Source organism: Alligator sinensis, unplaced genomic scaffold, assembly GCF_000455745.1.
Source record: "Alligator sinensis unplaced genomic scaffold, ASM45574v1 scaffold997_1, whole genome shotgun sequence".
NCBI lineage: Eukaryota > Metazoa > Chordata > Crocodylia > Alligatoridae > Alligator > Alligator sinensis.
Genome location: NW_005843001.1, coordinates 229,879 through 252,101, shown reverse-complemented (window position 1 = coordinate 252,101; position 22,223 = coordinate 229,879). Strand labels below are relative to the sequence as shown.

At 40.5% G+C, this 22,223-nt stretch overlaps 1 protein-coding gene across 3 annotated transcripts in view; it reads left to right on the top strand.

The window, feature by feature from the left end:
• Positions 1-21,999, top strand: part of CTDSPL2 (CTD small phosphatase like 2) — a 55,019-nt gene extending 33,020 nt beyond the window's left edge. For all 3 annotated transcript variants that reach the window (XM_006036689.3, XM_006036690.3, XM_025193036.1), the window contains 10 exons: positions 339-488; positions 954-1,169; positions 1,960-2,038; positions 2,313-2,424; positions 3,717-3,803; positions 13,706-13,768; positions 13,866-13,945; positions 16,143-16,269; positions 18,775-18,870; positions 19,226-21,999. In XM_006036689.3, the coding sequence (XP_006036751.1) occupies positions 339-488; positions 954-1,169; positions 1,960-2,038; positions 2,313-2,424; positions 3,717-3,803; positions 13,706-13,768; positions 13,866-13,945; positions 16,143-16,269; positions 18,775-18,870; positions 19,226-19,291 (1,076 nt within the window). In that variant the 3' untranslated portion in view covers positions 19,292-21,999. The remainder of the gene's footprint in view (positions 1-338; positions 489-953; positions 1,170-1,959; positions 2,039-2,312; positions 2,425-3,716; positions 3,804-13,705; positions 13,769-13,865; positions 13,946-16,142; positions 16,270-18,774; positions 18,871-19,225) is intronic.
• Positions 22,000-22,223: the final 224 nt, after the last annotated feature.

Genomic DNA, 22,223 nt, shown 5'->3' with positions numbered 1-22,223 from the left:
GCTGACCCTAGAATCAATGGATTTTAGGGAACTCAGCCTTTCAGGATAGAGCCCGAAATGTTTAAAGTATTTAAACTTGTACGCATCATTCGTTTATAATCTTTTTTACAGTAACTGGGACTTGCTAACTTCTTATTTTTATGCTGAGATAATGATTTTAGCAAGTGATAATGCTTTTATTAAAAAAAATCCTCACGCTATCTTATATGACCCTTGATTAAGAGGGAGGCAAGTTCACTGTGGCTTTTATTCAATGGAAATGGCAACAGCAGAAGAACGTAGACATGAGCAACCGAATCATTTCAATGCCATTTTCTGTCTTTTATTTTCATCTACAGAAGCTGGAAGTTATGAAGTGACAAACCAACACGTAAAGCAGAATGGAAAATTAGAAGATAATCCTGCCACTGGCAGTCCCCCACGGACTACGTTACTGGGGACCATATTTTCTCCTGTTTTCAATTTTTTCTCACCAGCAAATAAAAATGGTAATTATTATCTGAAGTGACCCAATTATACCTGCTTATTATATTAATAAGATAATATCTTAGTATGATTGCTATTTAATTTTTTTAAAGGTTGTCAGGAGAGCCTTCATGTTGACTAACCAAGCATAGGTTACAGCTGCTATAAGGAAAACTGTACCTAACCCTTTGAAGAGTTGCTTTAGCAGTGTAAGAGGAAAAATGCTTAGATGCCTTGAAATATTTGTTTCCTAGTCTTGAATGTCTGATATTTTACTTTGAGTTATGTAGTCTAAAAAATCATTTGCCGTTAAGTTCTTTAACCTGCTACAATCTAAAATGAGTTTGTCTCTTTCTCTATTTTTGGTTTGTATTTCAGTAGCTTGAATTAATAGGGCCATCTTCAGTCGTTCCATTTTTTCTTGCATCTGTCAGTGAATACTAATACTTTGTTGGGTAATGGCAATGAGTACCAAACCTTAATTTCAGGAACATCAGGATCAGATTCCCCCGGGCAAGCTGTTGAAGCTGAAGAGATAGTCAAACAGCTTGATATGGAACAGGTGGATGAAATCACTACAAGTACTGCAACGTCGACCAATGGAGCAGCTTACACTAGCCAAGCAGTGCAAGTCAGATCTACTATCAACAATGGTTTAGAAGAAGTAGAGGAAACAAGCGATCGTGATCTACCACCACTGACAGGTAGGAAATGTGAATTTTCCTGAGATACCCATGTTAAATGTTCAGTTAGAAAAATGTGTTTCATACAGAACATTGCCTATGCCCTTTGTCTAACGGAGCATGCAAAAGTATTTACTTGCATCATGATTTCTGTGAGCATGAGGCACTGGGGATACTCCCTTGTTAGTCACCAGGATGAAATCTTAACTTTCTGTGCCAGATCCATTTCTGATGTAACTCTGACTTCCATAGAAAGCCCAAGTCAGATGAATCTTGTGACTGAAGGGGTCCAGATTTTACCTCTTAGTGAAAAATGAAATTAAAAGAAAAACTGTTCAACTGCCTGTCGTTAAAGAGAAGCTCCCAGTCCTTTGATCGCTGTCACGAAAGAAAGTGTCACATCGTAGCAATATAGATGATGGATGTTTACATAATTATCACCATCATTTCCAAAGAGAAAATCCACACATTTTTCTACAAGAGAAATCCACCTTGGTTTTGGACAGTTATTTTTTTAGCCTTTAAAAGATGAGATCTACTACAATACAGAAGGCCAGTGCAAGTTTATGTCCTTTTGTGTGAGTCTTACTTGAATCCTCAAAATAATGGTATTTTAAGTAACGCAAAAGCTTATGCGGGCTACTTGCCTAGGAGGTGAATCTCACCCAAAGAAAGTGAGGGGGGAAGAGAAGCAAAGCATAAATGTATTACGTACAATTTTTTCACCTTTTAAAACCATGCACTAATAAGACTAGCTCTTGTGGTTTTTTGTTTTATTTTTTTTTGGTTGGTTATTTTAATTGAATTTTAGCACCAGTATCTCCAGACAGTGGTTATTCATCAGCTCATGCAGAAGCCACCTATGAAGAAGACTGGGAAGTCTTTGATCCGTAAGTATTCATATTTGTAGTGAAACATTAAAGTTACAATTTTGAGCACTAGATTAAAAATCATTAGCTGGTTCGTTTTTAACGATAGAGCTTATTTGTGATGTGTGGGGTTTTTTTAAATGGGCTAACTTTAAAACTAATAGTACGCTTACCGTTTATTTGTTCAGTTTAAATGACTGATTTCTTGTTTGTCCTTATGACTCTTGTTGTCGTACTAAACTCCCGGTTGGAGTAATGCGAACGTAGTTCTACAACACGGTCTTTTCCTTTTTAGGTATTATTTCATCAAACACGTTCCACCACTAACAGAAGAACAACTCAATAGGAAGCCAGCTCTTCCACTGAAAACAAGAAGCACACCAGAATTCTCTTTAGTTCTAGACTTGGTAAATATATTTTTAGACATAAAAGGCAGTATTTGCATAAGTAAAAAGAGATCTGGTGGGATATAGGATTTACAGAGTATTTGCAAAGGTTTTACAAATTTAAAAATAGACCAAGTTGGAAAAAAAGAAGTTGAAGGCGCTAAGAAACTATCACTGAATCACAGGAATAAGATTTTACTGCATTTGTTGCATGATTCATTGTTTTTCTTTCAAAAAAACCCCCAGTCATTGAAACTTTAATCTTTTTGAGCAGAGTGTTAGCTGACTCTCTAGGGAGCCTTTGTAAGGATTTATGGGGAAAATTCAGTATCACCTGTACTTGAGCAAGTACTGATAGAGACTGTCTCAGTGCGTGTCATTTAATTCATAGAGGACTCTTCTTATCAGCAGTACAAAAAATCCTTTTAAAGATGTTTATGTAGCATGTTCTTTAGAGTTATTTGTTTTTTCTCCCTCTCAATCGTAAAATCATAGACAAATAGGGCTGGAAGCACCCTGTGGAGGTCCTGTAGTCCAACCCCCTGCTGCGGCAGGATCATCCCTATCCAAACCATCTCATACAAATCCTTGTCTAACCTAGTCCTAAAACTACACCGTCCACCCTGTCACCCAGCTACAAGGCACAGCAGCCTAACCGACTACAGGATTAGCTTTACTGCTGCAAGGGTTGTTAAAATATACTCAGTAGATCCAAAGAAAAGGGCCATGCCCCCTACCACCTGAAGAAGGCAAAACCTTCCACAAGCTCTGCTAATCCAACCATGGGGTAAACTTCTTTCCTGACCCCAAATGTGGCAGTCAGTCTGACCCTGAGCAGAGGGCCAAGACCCTCTAGCCAGGAACTTCCAGCTATTAGTTCATTTTGATATGGTTAAGTGGTATAATTGGATAATTCAGTCATCGTGTATATCCATGTTTAATTCATATATCGAAATTCAAGTCTTTTAACAAATGGAAGAAAGCAAGAAAGAACTTTAGGGAAAGTAATATGATACTGCATACCCAATGACAGTTGTGATTCTGACATTATCGATGACCCCTGTCAATCGTGTGACTTGACTGAGAGGAACAGGCATGAATTGAATGAGAGGGTTGTAGTCATCTCTTGGGATTCCTTCTGTCTGTGCAATAGCTCCAGTTACAACAGAAATGAAGTCTATAACGTGCTACATTCAGAATTCAGTTTGCCAAATATTAGTGTATTTTGCCCTTCAAAAAGCATAAAGAGGCAAACAATTACTTATCACCAAAACTTTTCATGTTAGCATCATCTTCTTTTTTATCTTTTCTAGGATGAAACATTAGTGCACTGTAGTCTAAACGAGCTAGAAGATGCTGCACTCACTTTTCCAGTTCTTTTTCAAGATGTCATTTACCAGGTAATTAGACATATGTAAGCTGTGCGTGTGCTTTTTTGTTTGAATAACTGAACAGTTACTATGCATACTTATGTTCTTGTCTAAAGAGAGAAACATTGTTTGGCATCTATACACAGCTTTCTGGGCTGTATGCTGCAGTTTTGAAATTTTAAAAGGCAGGTCACGGTGCATTAGAAGTGGAATATTGTCTACATGGTAATGTTGATTAGGCATAACAATCTCCTTAATCATTTATACAGTAAATATCCCTTTTCGCAGCAGTCTTCTATTGCAGACTTTCTCCTTACCAGCAGGTGGAGGCAGGAACATTGGAAGTTTAGGCACTGTCATTTCCCAGGTAACAGATGGCCACAAACTCTTAACTTTCTTCCCTGCTTGGGGCAGCCAGTCGATGCTGGTTGATCATTTCTTACTGTGAAAAAGGCTGATTGTCAGAGCCTGACGTTAGCCAGCTTCTGGTCGAGTAGTTAGCTTTGCTACGTCCTTTGCCTATAATGGTTCTACCTCTTCAGGCCCAGCTAGATTCTGCTTGGTGACTTGATTATCTTGTGGAGACTGCCAGATTGCCATTTGTCCTGCTTCAGGAAGTATTGTTAGCTTTAAATGTTTTACGTTGACATACTGTAGAGGAGCAAGCATGGGAAGGAGATCTGTTCCAGCAACTGCCAAAGATGCTGCACTGACCCAGGCTGTTGTTCTCAGGTCCTTTTGTGTGATGTACCTGGGAGTAGCAACAGCTTCCCCTCCATGTAGTTCGCACGATATTGGACCCCTCTGTAGTATCTTTGGAGAATGAGCCAGTCATCAGACACCTTAAAAGGACACTTGTCCAGGTATTTTTCCTAATTTTAAAACTGTTTTTCTTCATTGTTGCATATAAAAACCCTTGAAACTTTGAAGCTGATTTTTTTTTTTTTTTAATGGGTTTCTTATCTCTTATTTGGTGACTGACAAGCTCAGTTTCCTCCTGGATGAGCGGGGAAGGAACCTTCGAGTTAATTCTTTAGAGGTTCTTGCCATTAATGTTAGAAGCAAATAGATTATTAAAACCTATTTTCTCCCTCCCCTCTCTCAGGGGATCTTAATCAGATGTGGTTATTTCCTGGCTAAAACCATGGTCTTCTGGTGGTATGTTTAACTGAGAGTAGCTGTTTGGCAACTAGGATCTGGTTCAAAGGCAGTTGAAATCAATGTAAGGCTATATTACAAGTTTTCTGAATATAACAACATTGTACCTCTTTTTTTATCCAATGAAGTGGTGATGCAGTTTCATAACCCAGGATTTATTTTATATTAGTTGTTTCCTAAGTCTAGAACTATAGCTTCAGAAGATAGATTTGAAAAGGACAGCCAGTGTCTACCTCAAATTTGTCCTTCAGGTTTTCTGGATATCTTTATTTTATTGAGCTGCTTATACATTTGACCTGGCAAGTCAGAAACATCCACCTCTTACAGAAAAGTAGAGCTGGACGGGACCTCAGTCCAACCCCCTGTGTCTGAGGTCCCAGACAGTAAGCAGAAGATGTAAGCTGTCAAGGGTTTAGCTCTAACCAGAAAATATTTAATTAACTAAGGCTGTGAATAAAAAAATGTTATACTCTTCAGACAACCACTGAACGGAAGCTGACTGTTGCATACGGTGTTGGGTCTTCAGTATAGACAGTAGTTATTTCATCTGTTTTTGGAAAGCCTTTCTTCCAGTTCTCAATTTGGTCATCTTGTTGGGATAGGATTTATCTGACTTTCATCTATAGACTCCCTCGTTGTGTTGGCTAGGCTTTCCCTAGTATCTCCTCCTGCTGGCAAGTAGGAAGTAGACACAAAGTGAGCAAAGTAGGAGAATGCAAATTTACTACACATGTATTTTGTCAACTACAGCACAATATAATACCTCAGGTTGTCAGAATGTTTTTCTTTTGGTCTCTGAACATCCAACACCCTCCATTAAACTCTTCCAGAAATACCGTGAAATGATTAATCAAAATATTCTCACACTTTCTTCTATGAATCAAGCCTGACTTGGTGCCGCTTCTGCTACAGAATGACTCCATTCTCTCATATCCGAGCTGAATAATAAGTCTACAGACGATCCCATACCATTACAATATCCCTGGGCACTAGAAGCCCAGGAACCAGTATTTTTGCAGTAGTTGTAGGGGCAGGTGCACAAACATCACACTTTGAAGGATATTCCAGAACTGGCTACCACCGTGTGCTGCAGCAGCAAGGAACTAATTTGCTTAGACTCTACGGGAGCGTCCAGACGAGTGCGCATGTGCAGTTTGCGGTGCTGCAGACCTGTTTGTGGCACTACAAGCTGCACGCCCCACACATGCAGGTGTTCACCGCATTGCTGATTTGCAGCACGGTGGGTTTTCTTGACACTGGGAGATCCTGGTACCAAAAAAAACCCGCACCAGAAAAAGGCGGTGCGGTGCATGTGGTTGCAGTGTATGCCGCCCAAAATCTTGGCCTGGCCAGCCAGAGCCATGCTTCGCTGCTGGCCAGGCTCTGTGCGCCCGGATCACCACTGCTGAAGCTCTGGGAGGCCCCCAGGACCCAGGTAAGGATGCCGGCCCCCCAGCCTCCCCTACCCCACCTGGGGCAACTTGCCACATGCCAGAGCACGCGCAGGGGAGTTCCCGGGGACAACTAGCAACGGAACAAACGTGCCACAGCTGGTTCTCCCCGGGGAAGGTACGTTCCCACTTGTATGGACGCGTCCTAGGTGTCTGATCTTAAATGTGCCTAGAGTTCCACTGACATCTGGAGCAATATGCTTTCCAGCTCGGTGGCTCCGTTCGGCCCATGGTCACGTCAGTAATTATAAGTAACAAAGGGCTGTTTTAAATAAATCTCTCTAAAAGCAGTACGTTTTAAATGCATGTTTGCACCTCAACATTGACAGACAAAAAGAGTTGTTCAGTGGTTTGAGCACAGAACAGTGCTTAGAAAATGTCTACCTTATAATTCCTGGTCTGGCAGAGGCTCTTTGTATCCTGCCTTAGTTTCTGCATCTGTAGAATGGAGATATTAATACTACCCTACTTCAAACAGGTGTTGAGAGGGTTGGTAGGTTTGCAAAATGTTTTCTTCGTTTCAGTTTCCTGAGTACTCATGTTAGGTTGGATTTCTTTAGTTCGAGTTGGCTGTGTTCACTGAGGTGCTTTGAGTAGAAATGTTAAATGAAGTGATCTTAAAAATACTGTGTTGAATGCTACAGTGCATCCATCTGGAGAGCAGGAGTAAACGGGGTAAATCTTTAGCACAAGCCTGTGGGGGCATTGATCTTGTAACCTGGTTAACAGCAGTAAGTTTTGGTTGCCACAGAGCCACCCATCCTAGAAATGAAGTCACCTCACTCCCTCTCCCATCCCAAGGATGCCTCCATCAAAAGGCAGGGTTTTCACTCTGTTCCTGTGCTCAACAGTTTTCTTGCTGATCTTTCTGTTTCTATCAGTACTCTGGCCTTTGTGACTCTTGGAAGATCTAATAAAACTAGTTGATAATAGCTGATCAAAAGATAGTATTTCACATATTTCATCCCACTTTAGCCAAACATAAATGGGCTATGTCCATACTCTTTGAAGTGTGGCAGAGGTACCTGGCATCCAAAACTCTCGAGGAAGAGGCAATTATCTTTTCTTAGACCAACTAGATAGTGAGGAAGAGGCGATATCTTGCTTCCCTTTCTGGTGAAAGTCTTGCCTGCCGGCTCCTCTAAAAGAGCAGCAAAACCAGGAGCCTTTCAGTCAGTTGTCTCGGTCTTTGTCTATGATGGGCATCCACTAAGAGGTCAGGAAGCAGAGAGGTCGATCTTCACTTGTCTCCGTGGACTCCCCTGTGAATTAGGACCCGTCTGTTTCTGTCACTGTGGCGGTGTCAAACCTGAGATGACTCCAGGTTATTTACCTTGCAAGTCCAGGGCTGCCGCTGTCCACTGGGCTGCCGCTCTCAGCATTTCCTTACCAAACTTCAGAGCAAAGGCGATTTCTTTCAGTAGGAAATATTCAGCTGAAGTTCAGCTGACACTGGATGTTCTTATTGGTATTTAACCTGATCGCGTTGATAGGACAAATCTAGCTCTGTATATAGCCAGGTTTCTGCTACATATGTTTGTCATGGTCTGTTTTCCAGGCAACTAAATAGATACAAATATGGAAATGAGAGAGAAAATGAAGAAGAGAGTAAGTGGTTTGCTCTGTGTTCTGGCTAATTATAGAATTTTATTCAGGACAGGTTCCAGTATTTACGAACTTGCAGGATATTTTCTCTTACTCTTGTTATTTGTAATAACTCTCTACAACTTTTTTTCTACTGAAATCCACGTCCTTACCAGTTTTCTGCAAATCTTGTGCGCGCGTAATTGTTGCTGTTCTGTTGCTATCTTTGCTTTTTCTGTTACCAAAAATGACAGGAAGGCTTTGTGGGAGGATTGTAAAGTATTTTGGTGGGGTAAGTGGATTTACACAGTTACATGACTTAGATACAGGAAAAGGGCATGATATTAGTCCCTTTTTTGCCATTACTGGCTCCATTAGCTTATTAAAAGCACGTCCTGTTCTTTAGAGAGAAATGTTAAGGATGTAACGATAACTAGGTAATAGTCTCTTTTTTCTGTATACACTTAAAATGTACTGGATATTGGTATTTCACAATGTCTGCTCTTTCCATCCTTTTTCCGTTTGGAGTTTTGTAAAAGAGTATTTGTGTCTCAAAAAACGTAGTGTATTCGTTCTATAAGTCCCCATAAAATATTTTCTTGAGTTCTGTAAGTTTTTTCAGTTGATTTATTTTCTTTAGGGTGATTTGTTTCAAATGGTTTTGTCAGGTAAAATAGATGTTTCATACATGCTTTTTTCCAAATTTGAGAAAAAGTTTAGACTAGACATATGGAAAAACTTCTTTTCCATATGGGTAACCAAAATCTGGAACACACTCCCAGCAGAGGTGGGGCAGTCGCCATCGCTGGCGGTGTTCAAGAGGAGGCTGGACAAGCACCTTGTTGAGCTCGTTTGAGCCAATGACCTTGCCCATGGCAGGGGACTAGACTTGATGATCTTACAGGTCCCTCTCGGTCCTTCTTTCTATGATTCTATTAAATGAATCATTTGATGACATTTTCAATTTCATTTGAATATAGTTTTTTCCCTTAACCAGGAGTATCAAGTCTGACATTTGGTTTGAAAACTTCTAATATAAATTGTCCAAAATTTGGTCTGCTCACGAGTCGTAAGTTATGGCTCTAGCTGGAGGAGTACAAAGTCGCTACGCTGCTCTTTTTCACAGAAACGTTTTTTCCATAATTATCTAAGTAATGGGTTAACATAGACTCTTCATACTTCCTATGTAGTTGAAACTCATTGCAACCTTGTGCGTATGTTACAGGTCAGCCTTTTTTTAGGACTAGTGGTATTTTTTTCTGCTTTCTTGACAGACCACACAAAGATTGAAGAATAATATTCTACAGCAAAGACTTCCATGCGAAGTAGTTCTCTTTCAAAATTGCTGCCTTCTGCCATTGTTCTCACTGAGACTGCCCGTTCTCTTCTTACGCACAACCCCTCGGTGCACTTTGATGGAGTATTTGGAGACGATGGCCGTTTTGAAAGAGCTTTTAAATTGAGCACAGTGGCTGTTTTGAAAGCGTGCGATTCATTTGAGCCTCTCTAAAGTAGAGGATGTCATGCACCAGCCTCTGTTAACAAATACACTAATGAAAAATAATGGCAGAGATTACTTTCAGCCATAAACGTTTCTTTCTCAAACTCAGCTGTTACATCAGACCTTCTCAGAGAGGGCAGGAGTCAAAGGGGAAACTAGATATTGTGTGTGTGTGTGTGTGTGTGTGTGTGTGTGCATACACAAAGAAAGGAAGTGGTATGGAAAGAGGCTGAAGGTGGTGCGATGGGAGAGCAAATGTACACACACGTTTCTGTGTTTTGGGAATCTTGAAGCAGGAAAGAGGGAGAATCTGAGATGTTAGCAGGAGCATGGAAAAGGCAGGGAGGAGGAGAATGATGGGCTGTGTATAGAAGGATATCGTGGGGGTACAAAAGGTAGGGGCAGGTGTAAGGCACGGAAAAGGAGAGACTAGACTGTGCAATCCATCTTTTTTGCTCTGTTCTGATAGGAGTTCCAGACAAAATCATCTCAACTGGCCCTTATGCTGTGACCACTTTATCCTGTACCAGGGTAGTGCAAAGCAGTAGCAACACATCAGCGACTCTGACCAAAACTCGATAGAAACAGCAGTTGCTAACCTTCTCTTTGGATTTCTTGTTCAGTGTTTATATGTGAAATGTTAATCGAATAAACCAAGAAAATACTTGTATAAAATCTACGTTTTACACCAGTACTTTTTCCCGCCATGGCAGGGGGTCGGACTTGATGATCTGTCACGGTCCCTTCTGACCCTACAACTATGAATCTATGAAACTATGTTAATGTTAAGATAAAGTTAAGCGTACATATAGGAGTAACTTTGTGGTAACACATAAGGCTGTTGCAGTTATCTCAAATCCAAGCAAGTTGACAATTAAAAGAAATCCAAAGCCATGAAAGCATGGAAATGAATACTTGAGTCACCCAGACAACCTAAACACTTACCTGACAGTAGACTGGAGAAAATTATAATATGTTTTAATCTGCTTAATCTGGGTTCACAATCACTAGAAAGCCTTAATCATAAATTTAATGATATGGTCATTGTAATCACCATAGAGCAGAATTAGGGTTGTTTGGGGTGCTCTGGCAGCATTTTCATGCAATTTGAATTTCCTGTATGTTTAGCTGAATGCCCTTGTTTTAAAACTCTTGGGTCTCATATAAACAAAACACCCTGTAATGTATTGGTTACCATTTTTAGGATAAGTGAAAGAGCAGCAACTAAGCTAGACGTGTGTGTAGAAATATACAATCTTCGTTTTACTAGATCAGTAATTAATGAAGTTTCTTGCTTGTCATGGCTGGCTTCTAGTGCAGGCATGGGCATTATCCTATATTCGACTGGAGATCGTTTTCTTCTTGGTAGGCACTCCTGGAGCACTGGCAGATGCGTTGCAGCTTTGCCAGGAGAGTTTTGTAGCTGAGGGCTTGAGATGGTGACTGCATTATCTGAAATAATACATAAGCTGTCTCTACTACAGAGAAAAGGCTTGTTGCTGGCTACGACTTGAAGCCAAAGCCCACAAAGAAGCCTTAGATCCAGACAGTGCCATTCCTGTCCCTTCAGTGTTAACAACTTATGGGGATCATTAACAACTTCCCTTATCAGCTTTTTATTGTAAGAAATCAAGATGAAAGTCCCAGCAAAATGAGTATTTACCTAGGAAGGACTAATCCTGTAGGCCAGAGGTGCGGACTCATCTGGGCCCACATGCAGCACACGCCTGTGCCAACCCCCAGGTCATGAGCAGTGCCCGTGGTGCTGGGTGTAGCCCACATGCCACCGGCAGCACAAGACCCGGAGCAGGGCCAGCACAGGACACATGCTGCATGCGGCATCTCACTGGATCACCCCTTTTGCCACAGCACCGGGTCCAGCCCACGAGACCGGCTCCGCATGCCATAGACGGTGCACGGCTGGTCTGAGCCATGAGCCAGATCACGCAGCTCCACAGGCTGGATTCAGCCCAGACACCCCTGCTTTAGGCAACCACAAAGAAAATCCTCTTGTAGTGCACACCACTTTCCTTCTGAGAGGAACGGTTAGACAACAGAGGTCATGCAGATCTTAGTGGAAAAAAACAATTAAAACATGTATAATTAGCAGTATAAATGATGCTCAGGAACTGCCTTCCCAACAAACTACAGGATTCACACTCAGAAAGATGCCAGCTTTACTGGTTGAACGGTCCCATTGAAGATAAACGATTCAAAACGAATATGTTTAAATCTGTCGGTAGCAACAGGTGACTTGAGTGCCACTTAATACCTCACTGCATGCAGGCTGTGAACTGTGCAGCTACGTAAGTAAAGACGAAGGAGCACATGTCTTGTGGAAGACGGGTTCGGTACCTGTCACGTTATGCTTTTCACAAAGAGTCTAGTGATGGCAGGTGATCTGTGGTAAGAAGACGTACTTGTCAACTGCATGTTCGACAGTTGGCTTTCCAGTGATGTCTTGGCTAGCTCCAGTGCAGAAACCTACCAAGCACAGGCGGCAAGCTCCCGGAATCGAACTTCAAAGCCAACTTGAAGCATCATTTCTTAGCATCTCAGGGATGGGTCTGCCAGAATGAAAAAGGCAATGGGTAGCATCTGTACAGTCGCACATCTCATCTCTTGGAGACAGTGGCCCTACTCGAGATGCGACAGGCTTGTACACATTTCACTCCTGATCTCTGAACACACATAGCTACCTGGGCTGATGGCTACCTAGTGATTGGTGTCACCGTACAAACCTGGATAGACAGAACTAGCGAGAGCTCCCTTTTCTCGGCTGCAGTTAAAGTAGACATCAGCTGGATAAACAAGGGATCGTAGCTGTCCAAGACAACTAACTCCATATAAGCATGGTAAGAATTACAAGACTTTAAATAACAAAACCAAGCCTAAGCTTTTTTACTCAAGTTTAAGTCTTCGGTTGCCAAGAAATGTATGCTTCCATTAGAGGACTGGGAGCCGCCGTGGTGTGCTGTCGAGAATATTGAGCGTCCCTCTTCCTTCCTTGTGATTGTTCAGGCTTTGTCTGATCGTGAACTCCACAAGTTTAGTTGAATCAGTGCAAACCTCTGGGTGGACACTTTTGCCTCAGTTTAAAAGTAAAGTACAGTACTAAGTTTTAACTTAATCTGTTCCTGATTTGGTTGTTAATTAAATTAAATTTAGTCAACCAAAATAAAGAATTCCCAGATTGCTTTTTTGTAGTGTTTTAATGCAATCTATTTAAAGCAACACCCTTCCGTGAACAAGAACGACTTTGCACACAGCTAGGTCAGTTGATAAAGAAGGTAAGCAGAGGGTGTGATCATCCTTCTAACCTGTTGTTGGCCTCAGTGAGCCTGGGGTCTGGTCTTCACACCTACTCATCTGTACTCCAGCCTTCCTTTTTCCACTGAAACTCCAACATCACAAGGTCAGTGGTGTATAGGACCTCTCTGAAATGCTGCCCTGTGTCTAGGAGTCTCTTCTCTGGATTCAATTCTAGATCTTCAGGGGTCAAGATGCTGCACTTGAGGTTATAATGGGTATTAACATCAGTGAGATCTTTTTTTGCCTGTGTTCTGAGATAAACTGCAGACTCCTAAACCTCAAACTATACATTTCTCCTTAGGTTTCAGTTGGATCCTGTGGATATCGTTTCTCTCTTTCAAATGGTGGTCTGTGTCAATGAGATGGTAGGGCAGAGCAGCTCTTCCAGTTTGACCCCGTTCTTATTTCAGAATGCATACAGGTCTTTGTCAGCCAGTGACACCTGAATTAATGGCGTTTCGGCAAATGGCCAGGCCACTTCCTTCCCTCCTTCTGATCCCTACAGAACAAGTGCAACACGTAGCCAGACACTGACAGACACTAGCTTGCAACTGGATGGGGCAGCCGGACTGGTGCAACCTGCAGTAGATTAGTTGGATCAAAATTGAAAAATTCAGTGTTTAGTTAAAAAATGATCTGGTTCCCATTTTTTAATTTAAGAGCTTTCTGTCTGGATCCAGTTTTCCAGTGAAATCAGTTACAAGAGGACTTTACCATTTTACATATAGAGATGTTACTGATGTCACTTGCAAAGTATTTTAAATATTCGTCATAACTCAAATATTACTCTGTCCTTATTATTCATGGTATTCAGAATGAACATGTTATTTAATAATCTGTGCAGACTGTCTTAGTTAAACTGTCCCTTCTGAACCACTGCATATTTTGAACCTTTAAATATTTATTTAAGTCCATCTTTGCTTTAGGTTTACGTGCGGTTAAGGCCATTCTTCAGAGAATTTCTGGAACGTATGTCTCAGATTTATGAGGTAACGATACTTAGATATCTCCCTTAAATTTCTTCTTGTATTATATACACACATATTTATATCTTGAAAAATAATTACTTTCTTCTTTACTTTATAGATCATTCTTTTTACTGCTTCTAAGAAGGTATATGCAGACAAGTTATTGAACATACTTGACCCTAAAAAGCAACTGGTCAGGTAAACTTGATTAAAAACTATTGGAACTATCTATATTTAGGCTAAGCAGTTTATATTTCATATTGAATCTGGAGATATTCCTCTTATCTTTTTAAAAAGGTCCTTCCATGGAGATCCACTACGATGGTATTCACCTTGCCAGTGCCCACCTTCTCCTTCAGTTAACATTTGTAAAAATAATCCCTTAGGCCGCATCCAGACGAGCGTGGATGTTTGTTTCTCCAGCACACCTCGAGCGCCTGCTGCGTGTCCCCAGGGAACGCCTGTGCCACACGCGCTCGGACGTGCTGGGGGGTAGCGGGGCTGGGGCCAGCAAGGTAGCCGCCCGGGGAACGCCTGGATGTGCGGTGTGTGGCACCGCAGACCGGTCTCTGGTGCCACATACCGCGCGGCCGCGCTCGGCTGGATGCGGCCCTAGATTTGTTCAGGAAACATAAACAGATGCTTTTAGATGCATGCGCCTGTCGTTTTTAATCAACGTTTAAGTTTGTTTTGATGACAGTCTCTAAGAATCTTAATGTGCATACCGTATGCAGGAATGATAAATGTCAGTGCAATCTTTTCCACAAATCTGCAGGAGACGATGTGGTTACTCACTTTTAATCACTTATGTAATCTTTCAGTGAATTAATGGGACAGAAACACCATTTTAAACAACTTTTCTGGCATGTGTTTTTGTCAAGCTAATAGAAATATTTGCTCGTCCTCATAGAGGAGACCTTAAACTCTGCAAGGAACAGTGCCGTACTGTCAAGGCAAAGGAAAGCTGACAGCATAGACCAGAGTTTCCAAGTTAGGAATGCACAATTGTGTGAATATATCTGTTGGTGTCTGCTGTAAATGCAGACACAGGAGAAGTGTGCACAAAAAGATACTTGCATGTATACAAAACAAGAATAACAGTGCACTCCTAACATTGATCTTCTCTAGCTCAAATATTTGTGAGTCAGGAGCATAACTGTAAGGTTTGTTTGTGGAACAGGGTAGATATAATGACATGGGGGTGCAGCCGGCCTGTATTCTAAGAGCCTGAGAGTGGATTCATGTGATTCATGAATTCACTTATGATTCGTGTGCCACCAAAAAGCTGATACGAAGGCATGATTCGTTTTGATATTATCCTAAAGATAAACATATTGGGCACGCCACACATATGACTCAGAATCTAAATATAAAATCGTTTGTCACCAAGCCATCCGTTTAGTTTCCTCCAGAGCAACAGCAAAAACGCTGCCCCTTTGTGAAATGAAACATTTAAACAATTTCACAATTAAGCATGCAGCTTTTAAAAACGTTTACTTAAGAATCAATTTCTTCCATCCTTTGAAACACCCTCGCAGTATCTGCATCTCCATGAGAACATTTAAAACTCAGATCCGTTTAGGCTGTAACATCATTTTAGCGTGACTTCTATTGGGAAAAATCAATTCATGCTCTAGTTGACATGCTAATGAAGCTTTGGCTGTATTTTAATATTGTTTTAATCAAACTGAATAATTTTATTCTATCCAAATGTTTCTTCTTCTTATATGCTCACTCTCCATAATATATTAAAGGGAAGCAGGTTAATTGGAAAAAAGGCAGCTGATGGGATAATTTGGCCTTGCGGCTTTTTTCTGAAGCTGTAATACTTAAAATAGGTTAATTGGCAACACAGGTAACATCCATTTAACATTCCTTCTGTTCTGGCTTGTACGGGCGAGGGGAGCGGCATGCTGTGCTGGCTAGAGCACAGAACCGGACGCCAGGAGCTGCCGGTGAGGGCTAACCGCGGACTTTGGGAAGTCACTGAGCTCCGTGTGCGCCTCTGTGAACCCAGATGGAAAAGTAGTAAAAAGTAGGAGCCTCCTGACAACCAGATGCTGCATCTGAGCATAGCTTTCCTAGCTATGGGAAAAGAATTGTTTTGACCCCTTTTTAACATTTTAAGCATTACATTCTCAGATGAACACATCCAAGTATTACTACGACTCCAAGAGAAAGTTTTGTAAGATTGGCCTAACTGCTAAGTGTTTTGATAGCATAAAAATAGCCCAAAAGAGAGCACCTGTTGACAAAATGGGCTGTTTTAAAGGAAACCTAAGTGTGCAAGAAGGAAAAATTAAGACTGATTTGCACAACACTGAACAACATCTGCTTTTCTCCGTGCAAAGTATTATTTTAAAACTATACAAATTTTTTTTTCCCTTTAACGTAGGCATCGACTTTTCCGTGAGCATTGTGTTTGTGTACAAGGAAACTACATAAAGGATTTAAATATTCTTGGTAGAGATCTTTCAAAAACTATCATAATAGACAATTCACCACAAGCCTTTGCCTATCAGGTAAGCTTTTTGCAGTAGCCAAGCCTTTTATATTTGGGAAAAGCCTTCTCTGAAGAAACAGATGGTCAGATTAACAAAACCTGCTAATTTAACTTGTAAATTAAGAAAACGATAGGTATAAACATGCGCAACATGCCCTGGTGCTATTTGCCACATTGTGAATGTTTTTCTAGCTTTTCTTAATCATTTCGTTCCAGAAAATCGTAGAAATTTCAGTCTGTTAATCCGTGTCCTGGGCTGAATTCACAAACTACAACTTTCAGCGTTAGTAGAATGGTTTTGAACAAACTTTTGGCTGACATGAGATGCATCATTTTCAAATGTTTATAGTAGAGATGTTCAGGTTATTCCCCAGGATTTCGGGATGCTATTTGGTGCCTGGACTAATCGCACAGAACATCGCCGTTACATAGATGTGGAGATGTGCAGGCATTAATCTCGGACGTCCTGTCTGTAATACAAGATATAACTGGTGTTGGCAGCCAATCTCTCTCAACTCTTTTCAGCACTAGTTCAAAAGCTAGTGATGACAGTTTTGTCCTGCCTGTGTTTTTACCCTTAATTCAGGGGATCTACCGCTGACAACTGATGTCAGTAGGATTCAGTTTCACAGAGTAAGTGGGATTTACGAATCAAGGTCCTGATCCAACTTATCCTGACAGACATCTGTGGAAGGAAAGAAATTTCACAGATTTCAAAAGGGATTGGATCTGGACTCCAAATAAATGCATAACTCTGCTGTCCGAGACAAGCCCTGGATTTCATGTCTCTGGTCCGGTGGCAGCGTTCTTGTTTGCCATGCGGGAGACTTGGGTTCGGTTCCTGGACACGGATATATTCCCTGGGACAGGCAGGGGGTTGGACTAGACAGCCTCTGGAGCTCCCTCCAGCTCTGTGACTCCGGTAACTCAGTCATCTGTGACGACTTGAATACCTGGTTCAAGTAGCAACACTCAGGTGTGCAGCTAGAAACTGCCGTTTAGGCGCACAGAGGGGATCGAATTTCTGGGGAAATCTGTAGGCACCTCTGCTTTGGCCAGAGAAGTTACTTAAGCACTTGAAGTCCTGGTACTGCGCGTACCCAGACTACTGCTTGGCTGAACTGAGTGTTTCGCTGTGTATCTGATATCTCTAGGATTCACAGTGCGTATCCCTGCACTGAAGTCTGCTGTGTGGCCTGATCCAGTTGGCACGCTTAGGGAGCACCTCTCGCACACCAGCAGCATGGGGTTCTGCCACTAGTATAGCAGCTGTGCTTTGTGCTTTCAGAAATATGGCATCCCCCTGTTACCTAACTGTCTCCTGGGTACAGTACTTAACCGGGAAGGTGGGAGATCTGGTTCCTAGGCCCGATTCTGCCTGAGGATGAACCTAGATCTCCTAGAAAAGTGCCCTAAGCACCAAGCTGTAGGGGAGGCTGACTGCATTCATCACCTGTCCTGTGGATCTGTACCCCTGCGCCTAAAGAAGGAAAGGTTCCTGGGACAGGAAAGTGAACACACAAGGAAGCATGACTCCCCAACTCGGTGATTATTTGAGAGCCTTGGGTTAGAGCCTGTGCTGCCAGTATTGTTGGTATATTTTTATCCGGTGACTAGTAATGCAAAAGTAATCCCCACGCCCTGCATAGAGGACTCAGGCACTCAACTGTCCCATGTCCAAGTGCCCTTTTAGATCTGGGCACAACTACAGACTTATTTCCTTCGTAGTTTATCTTTTAACCCAGCCTTACCTAGCCACAGTATGAGAAGTAGTGTGATTGGATCCTAAATATTGTGAATTAAAAGGGTAGCTGTTGCTCTTCAGACTAGTCTAGTTGGTTTTGAATAATTTTTGTTCAATTTGATTCAAATTCAGTAAGCAATTGCCAAAATACAGATTTTTATCACGTTTGTGTCTCATTCATGGAAGTGGAAAAGGAAAGCAGTGGTTAGACTTGGGGTCGCTGCAGTTGGCAGTGGTTTTAGGAAGATGTAGTGCTTGGACGTAGATTTTTCTGAATACTTCTGTGCCTTTCAGTCCAGGAGAATTAATTGCAGATTTAGACTAGCCTTCTTTATAAACTTGAAGGAAATGATTTGCAGGTAGATTTTAAAATACATTTTAGAGTAAGCATACCATATTTTCTTACGTACAACACGCATCTTTCCCCCCAAAAACCAGTGGCTGGAAATGAGTGTGTGCATTGGCTGTGGGAAACACAGTAAGAGCAGGTTCTCCCACTTACTGGTGAAACTGGAAGTCAAATCTGCAGGAATCCCCAGGGAGCAGAACCAGGAGGCTCTGCTTCATGCCTGCTGCTAGTCAGGTCCCACAAGGAGAGAGCTTGTATTTCTCATTGTGCCCTTTGAAAACGAGGTATGGCAGGGCATGCTGTCCTGCGCATCAGAGAGCACGGGGCGCAGTGATAGGCTCTGCTTTGCATAAAGAGTGCCAGAGCTCCAGTCATCTTTTTCAAGACATTAAGCGATTAAAATGAACAACATATCTGTAATTTTACTTTAGCTTTCAAATGGAATTCCTATAGAGAGCTGGTTCATGGATAAAAATGACAATGAACTCCTAAAATTGATTCCTTTTCTGGAGAAACTTGTAGAGCTGGTGAGTATTTCATTTATTCACCTTTTTTCAAATGCATTCTAGGTAACATTTTCACAAGTGCCTAAGTGATTTAAGATGCCAACTGACCGGGATGCTAACTCACTTAGGCTCTCATACCAGTTCTGTCACTGACTGTCTGCGGGGCCTGTCCGTGACTGTCTCCTCTTCTGTGCAATGGGGATAAGTTACCTCACAGATTTGTGGCGAAAGTTAATTAATGTCAGACTCAAAATATAAATCCCTGTGTAAGTGTTACTATTTTATACTCCCCCCTTTTTGCATATTGGCCACTTACAGTCTGCATGGTAACGTGAGCTCATTGTGTTAAAACCTGTCGTTTTATTCTCCTCTCCAGAATGAAGATGTCCGACCTCACATCAGAGACAGATTTCGCTTGCATGACTTGCTACCCCCAGACTAAAGCCTTTTGTCAAGTTGCTGAAGGGGGAGAAAATGCAGGACCCTTTTGGACTAAAACAAAAAACATTGCCATTACTGTTGAAATTTTGCATTTTTGTACCCCGTCTTGCTTTTCTTATCTTTGGTGCCCAACAGTAATCAAGGGTTACAGAAAGAGACTTTATATATCTGAGGTCGAATACATAACAGTACAATACAGTAGGTAGGCTAGAACAGAAAAGTCTTTAGAACTAGTGCGACTCCAACGAAATTTTTTTTATGTACAGGACATCTGCAGTTTATAAAGAATTCTGTTTCTGCCACCAGCAGTTTGACCTGTAGAAACACAGGATTTTATGATATAGCAGAGATTGAAAATGGACTCTAGTTTTCTCTCTGTTTGGTGCTCTAAGTGGGTTTGTAGCCACTTTTCTGTTACTTTAAGATTCTCATTTCAACAGGAATGGCCAGTAAAAGTTGTTTTATTTTCCTGTTAAGGTTTATAACCTTTTTACATTTTTGACCTGTATTAGATTTAGCATTTCATTATGCATTCCTTTTAGTTGAGGCGCTTCATAGTTTTTTCTGGAAATAGCCAAATTTTATTAGGTTTTTTTTTATTATCCAGTTGAATGGCGGTTTCCCTGCTTTGTCTGCCTGCACACTGTATATTTGTTTAAAAATATTCTCTAGTTTTAGTCCATGTAAGTTTCATTTAGAAAAACCTGCATTTATATTTTGTTTCTGTAATATTCTACTGTAGTTGAAATCTTTTCAAAAATCAAGAGACTGGCTAGATAAGAAAAAATATAAAAATTACTAATATTCAGAATATTTAAACCATTGTGATGGCATGTACTCTGGAAAGACGATACCTTGCAGTGGCACACACAGCTGATGGACAAGGAATACCTCAGACCATACTGTGCATGCAAATCTTGAAGGAGAATTGGTTTGGTCATCTGCTGGGTTTGATGCAGTTTCAAATACCGCTGCCTTCACTTTCCTCCAAGAATGAAGTATTCTGCACAGTTGCTCAGTATTTTAAGATGTTTTGCATGGGCTGACGGTGCCTCTGCTACACTGCTCGTTACAATCAGTTTCAAACTCCGTGTAGCAGCGTAGGTACCCGACAGTAACTATGCACGATCCTGTGGTACAGCACACTCCCATGCCACCCATGCAGTTCATATGCTATCATAGTGGTTTTCTATGCTATATAGAAATAGTCTTCAAGCCTTGGTTCTCTAATGCAGCTACCGCAAGAGGTTGATATTTTTATAATGGTGTGTAATCTCCTTTTCAGGAGGCTTTTTATGGAAGGTATAATTTGTAAAAGTTAGGATGCTTTGCCTCTCGACTGCATTAACATGCCACAGGCTCGGACTGTTTTTGTGTAAAAGATGTCACAGAACGGCACTTTTTCTAAAGAGAAGTTTGATATTTTGTATGCTTGTTAAGAAAGTACAGTATTGGAAATTAAAGGTGGACAACTGATAATTGAGAAGTATGTCAATTAATTTTTTATGTATATTACCTGTTTACTTGTACAATTTTATTGTACAAATTACATGCAGCTTCATTTTCAAATGAGTCCTTAAAATAAGGAAAAATCTTTTTAGGAAAACATTTAATTTTTGTATTTTTGATTTTAAAAGGCATGAGTTATGTCAACTTTTTCCAGTGTATTAATGAAGATTTTAACTTTTCATCAGGTTGAGTGTTTTCTTACTATATTATCTGTTGTGTATGTAGCTAGCACATTGTGTCACTGAACTGTTAAAAAATAGCATGTAGAGCAAGCCTGTTTCGTGGAAAATCCTTATTCATTAAAAAAAAAATCATCATGGCAGATTTTCTGCAAAAAAGTGAAAGCATTTGCAATTCAGAATACTGATTTTTTTTGTATTTAAAGAAAGGTATTTTGCTTGCAGGAAAGAAATAATACTACAGATTCATTTTAATGAGAATCTTTTAAATGTATTTATCTTTAGGGCATCTGGGCATCTTTACGCTGTTTGTCTTATGTCTTTATTGAAATAAAATGTACATAACATTACCTTTATATATGCTTTTGCGCAGACGTGTGAGCGCTGTAACCATCCCTGTTCCCTCCTGTTTTTTGTTAATGGGATCTGAAAATATTTATATATTTGAAAATGGCAAGCTTGTACTTGAGTTGCTATGAGGTTATCCAACAATTTTTAAATTAATTTTTTAAAATCTCAAACACAAATTAAGAGAGATTTTTTTAATGTAGTTTAACAATGAATCCCTGTTTAGAGTGGAATTTCTTCCAAATTGCTATAAATAATATATTGTAAAATATAAGGATTTTTTTTAATTCACTGCTAAATCTAACATAATGGAACTGGTTTGAATAAATAATTCATGGACATTCTCTATGATTCAAGATGGCGGCAGACAATTGCCATCCATTCGAATAGTTTCCCTAAGTGTTTGCATTCTAATTTATGACATTTTTGAGTAAAACCATTACAAAATTGTTCTTTTTATTTAAGCCAAAGCATGCATTGCATTTTACAGACCTATCTGTGATTTCATATCACTGAGGAAAATTAGAATGTGATATTTTACAGTCTGGCTTCTAGTAAACGTAGGGAAAATGGGTGATTTAGTACTACCTAGATGCACAACAAAAATAATCTATACAGACTGCTCTGTAATACATATTAAATATTGATATTTTACTGTGCTGCGTCTGATCTTTATAATTTTGATTGTTTTTTGCAGAGAGAATTACATTTTTTAATTTGTTTATAATGTCAAACATTTCTTTTCTAAATAATCTTTTATCTAGTCAGACTTTTTTGTTTCCTGTTTTTTATTTTACTGGATTCAAGGGGTGGAATAACAAGGCTTAAGTGCTACTCTGAATTGAGACTGTCATACCTAGTTAATAGGTTTGACCCGGGATGTCAGATTTATCCAGG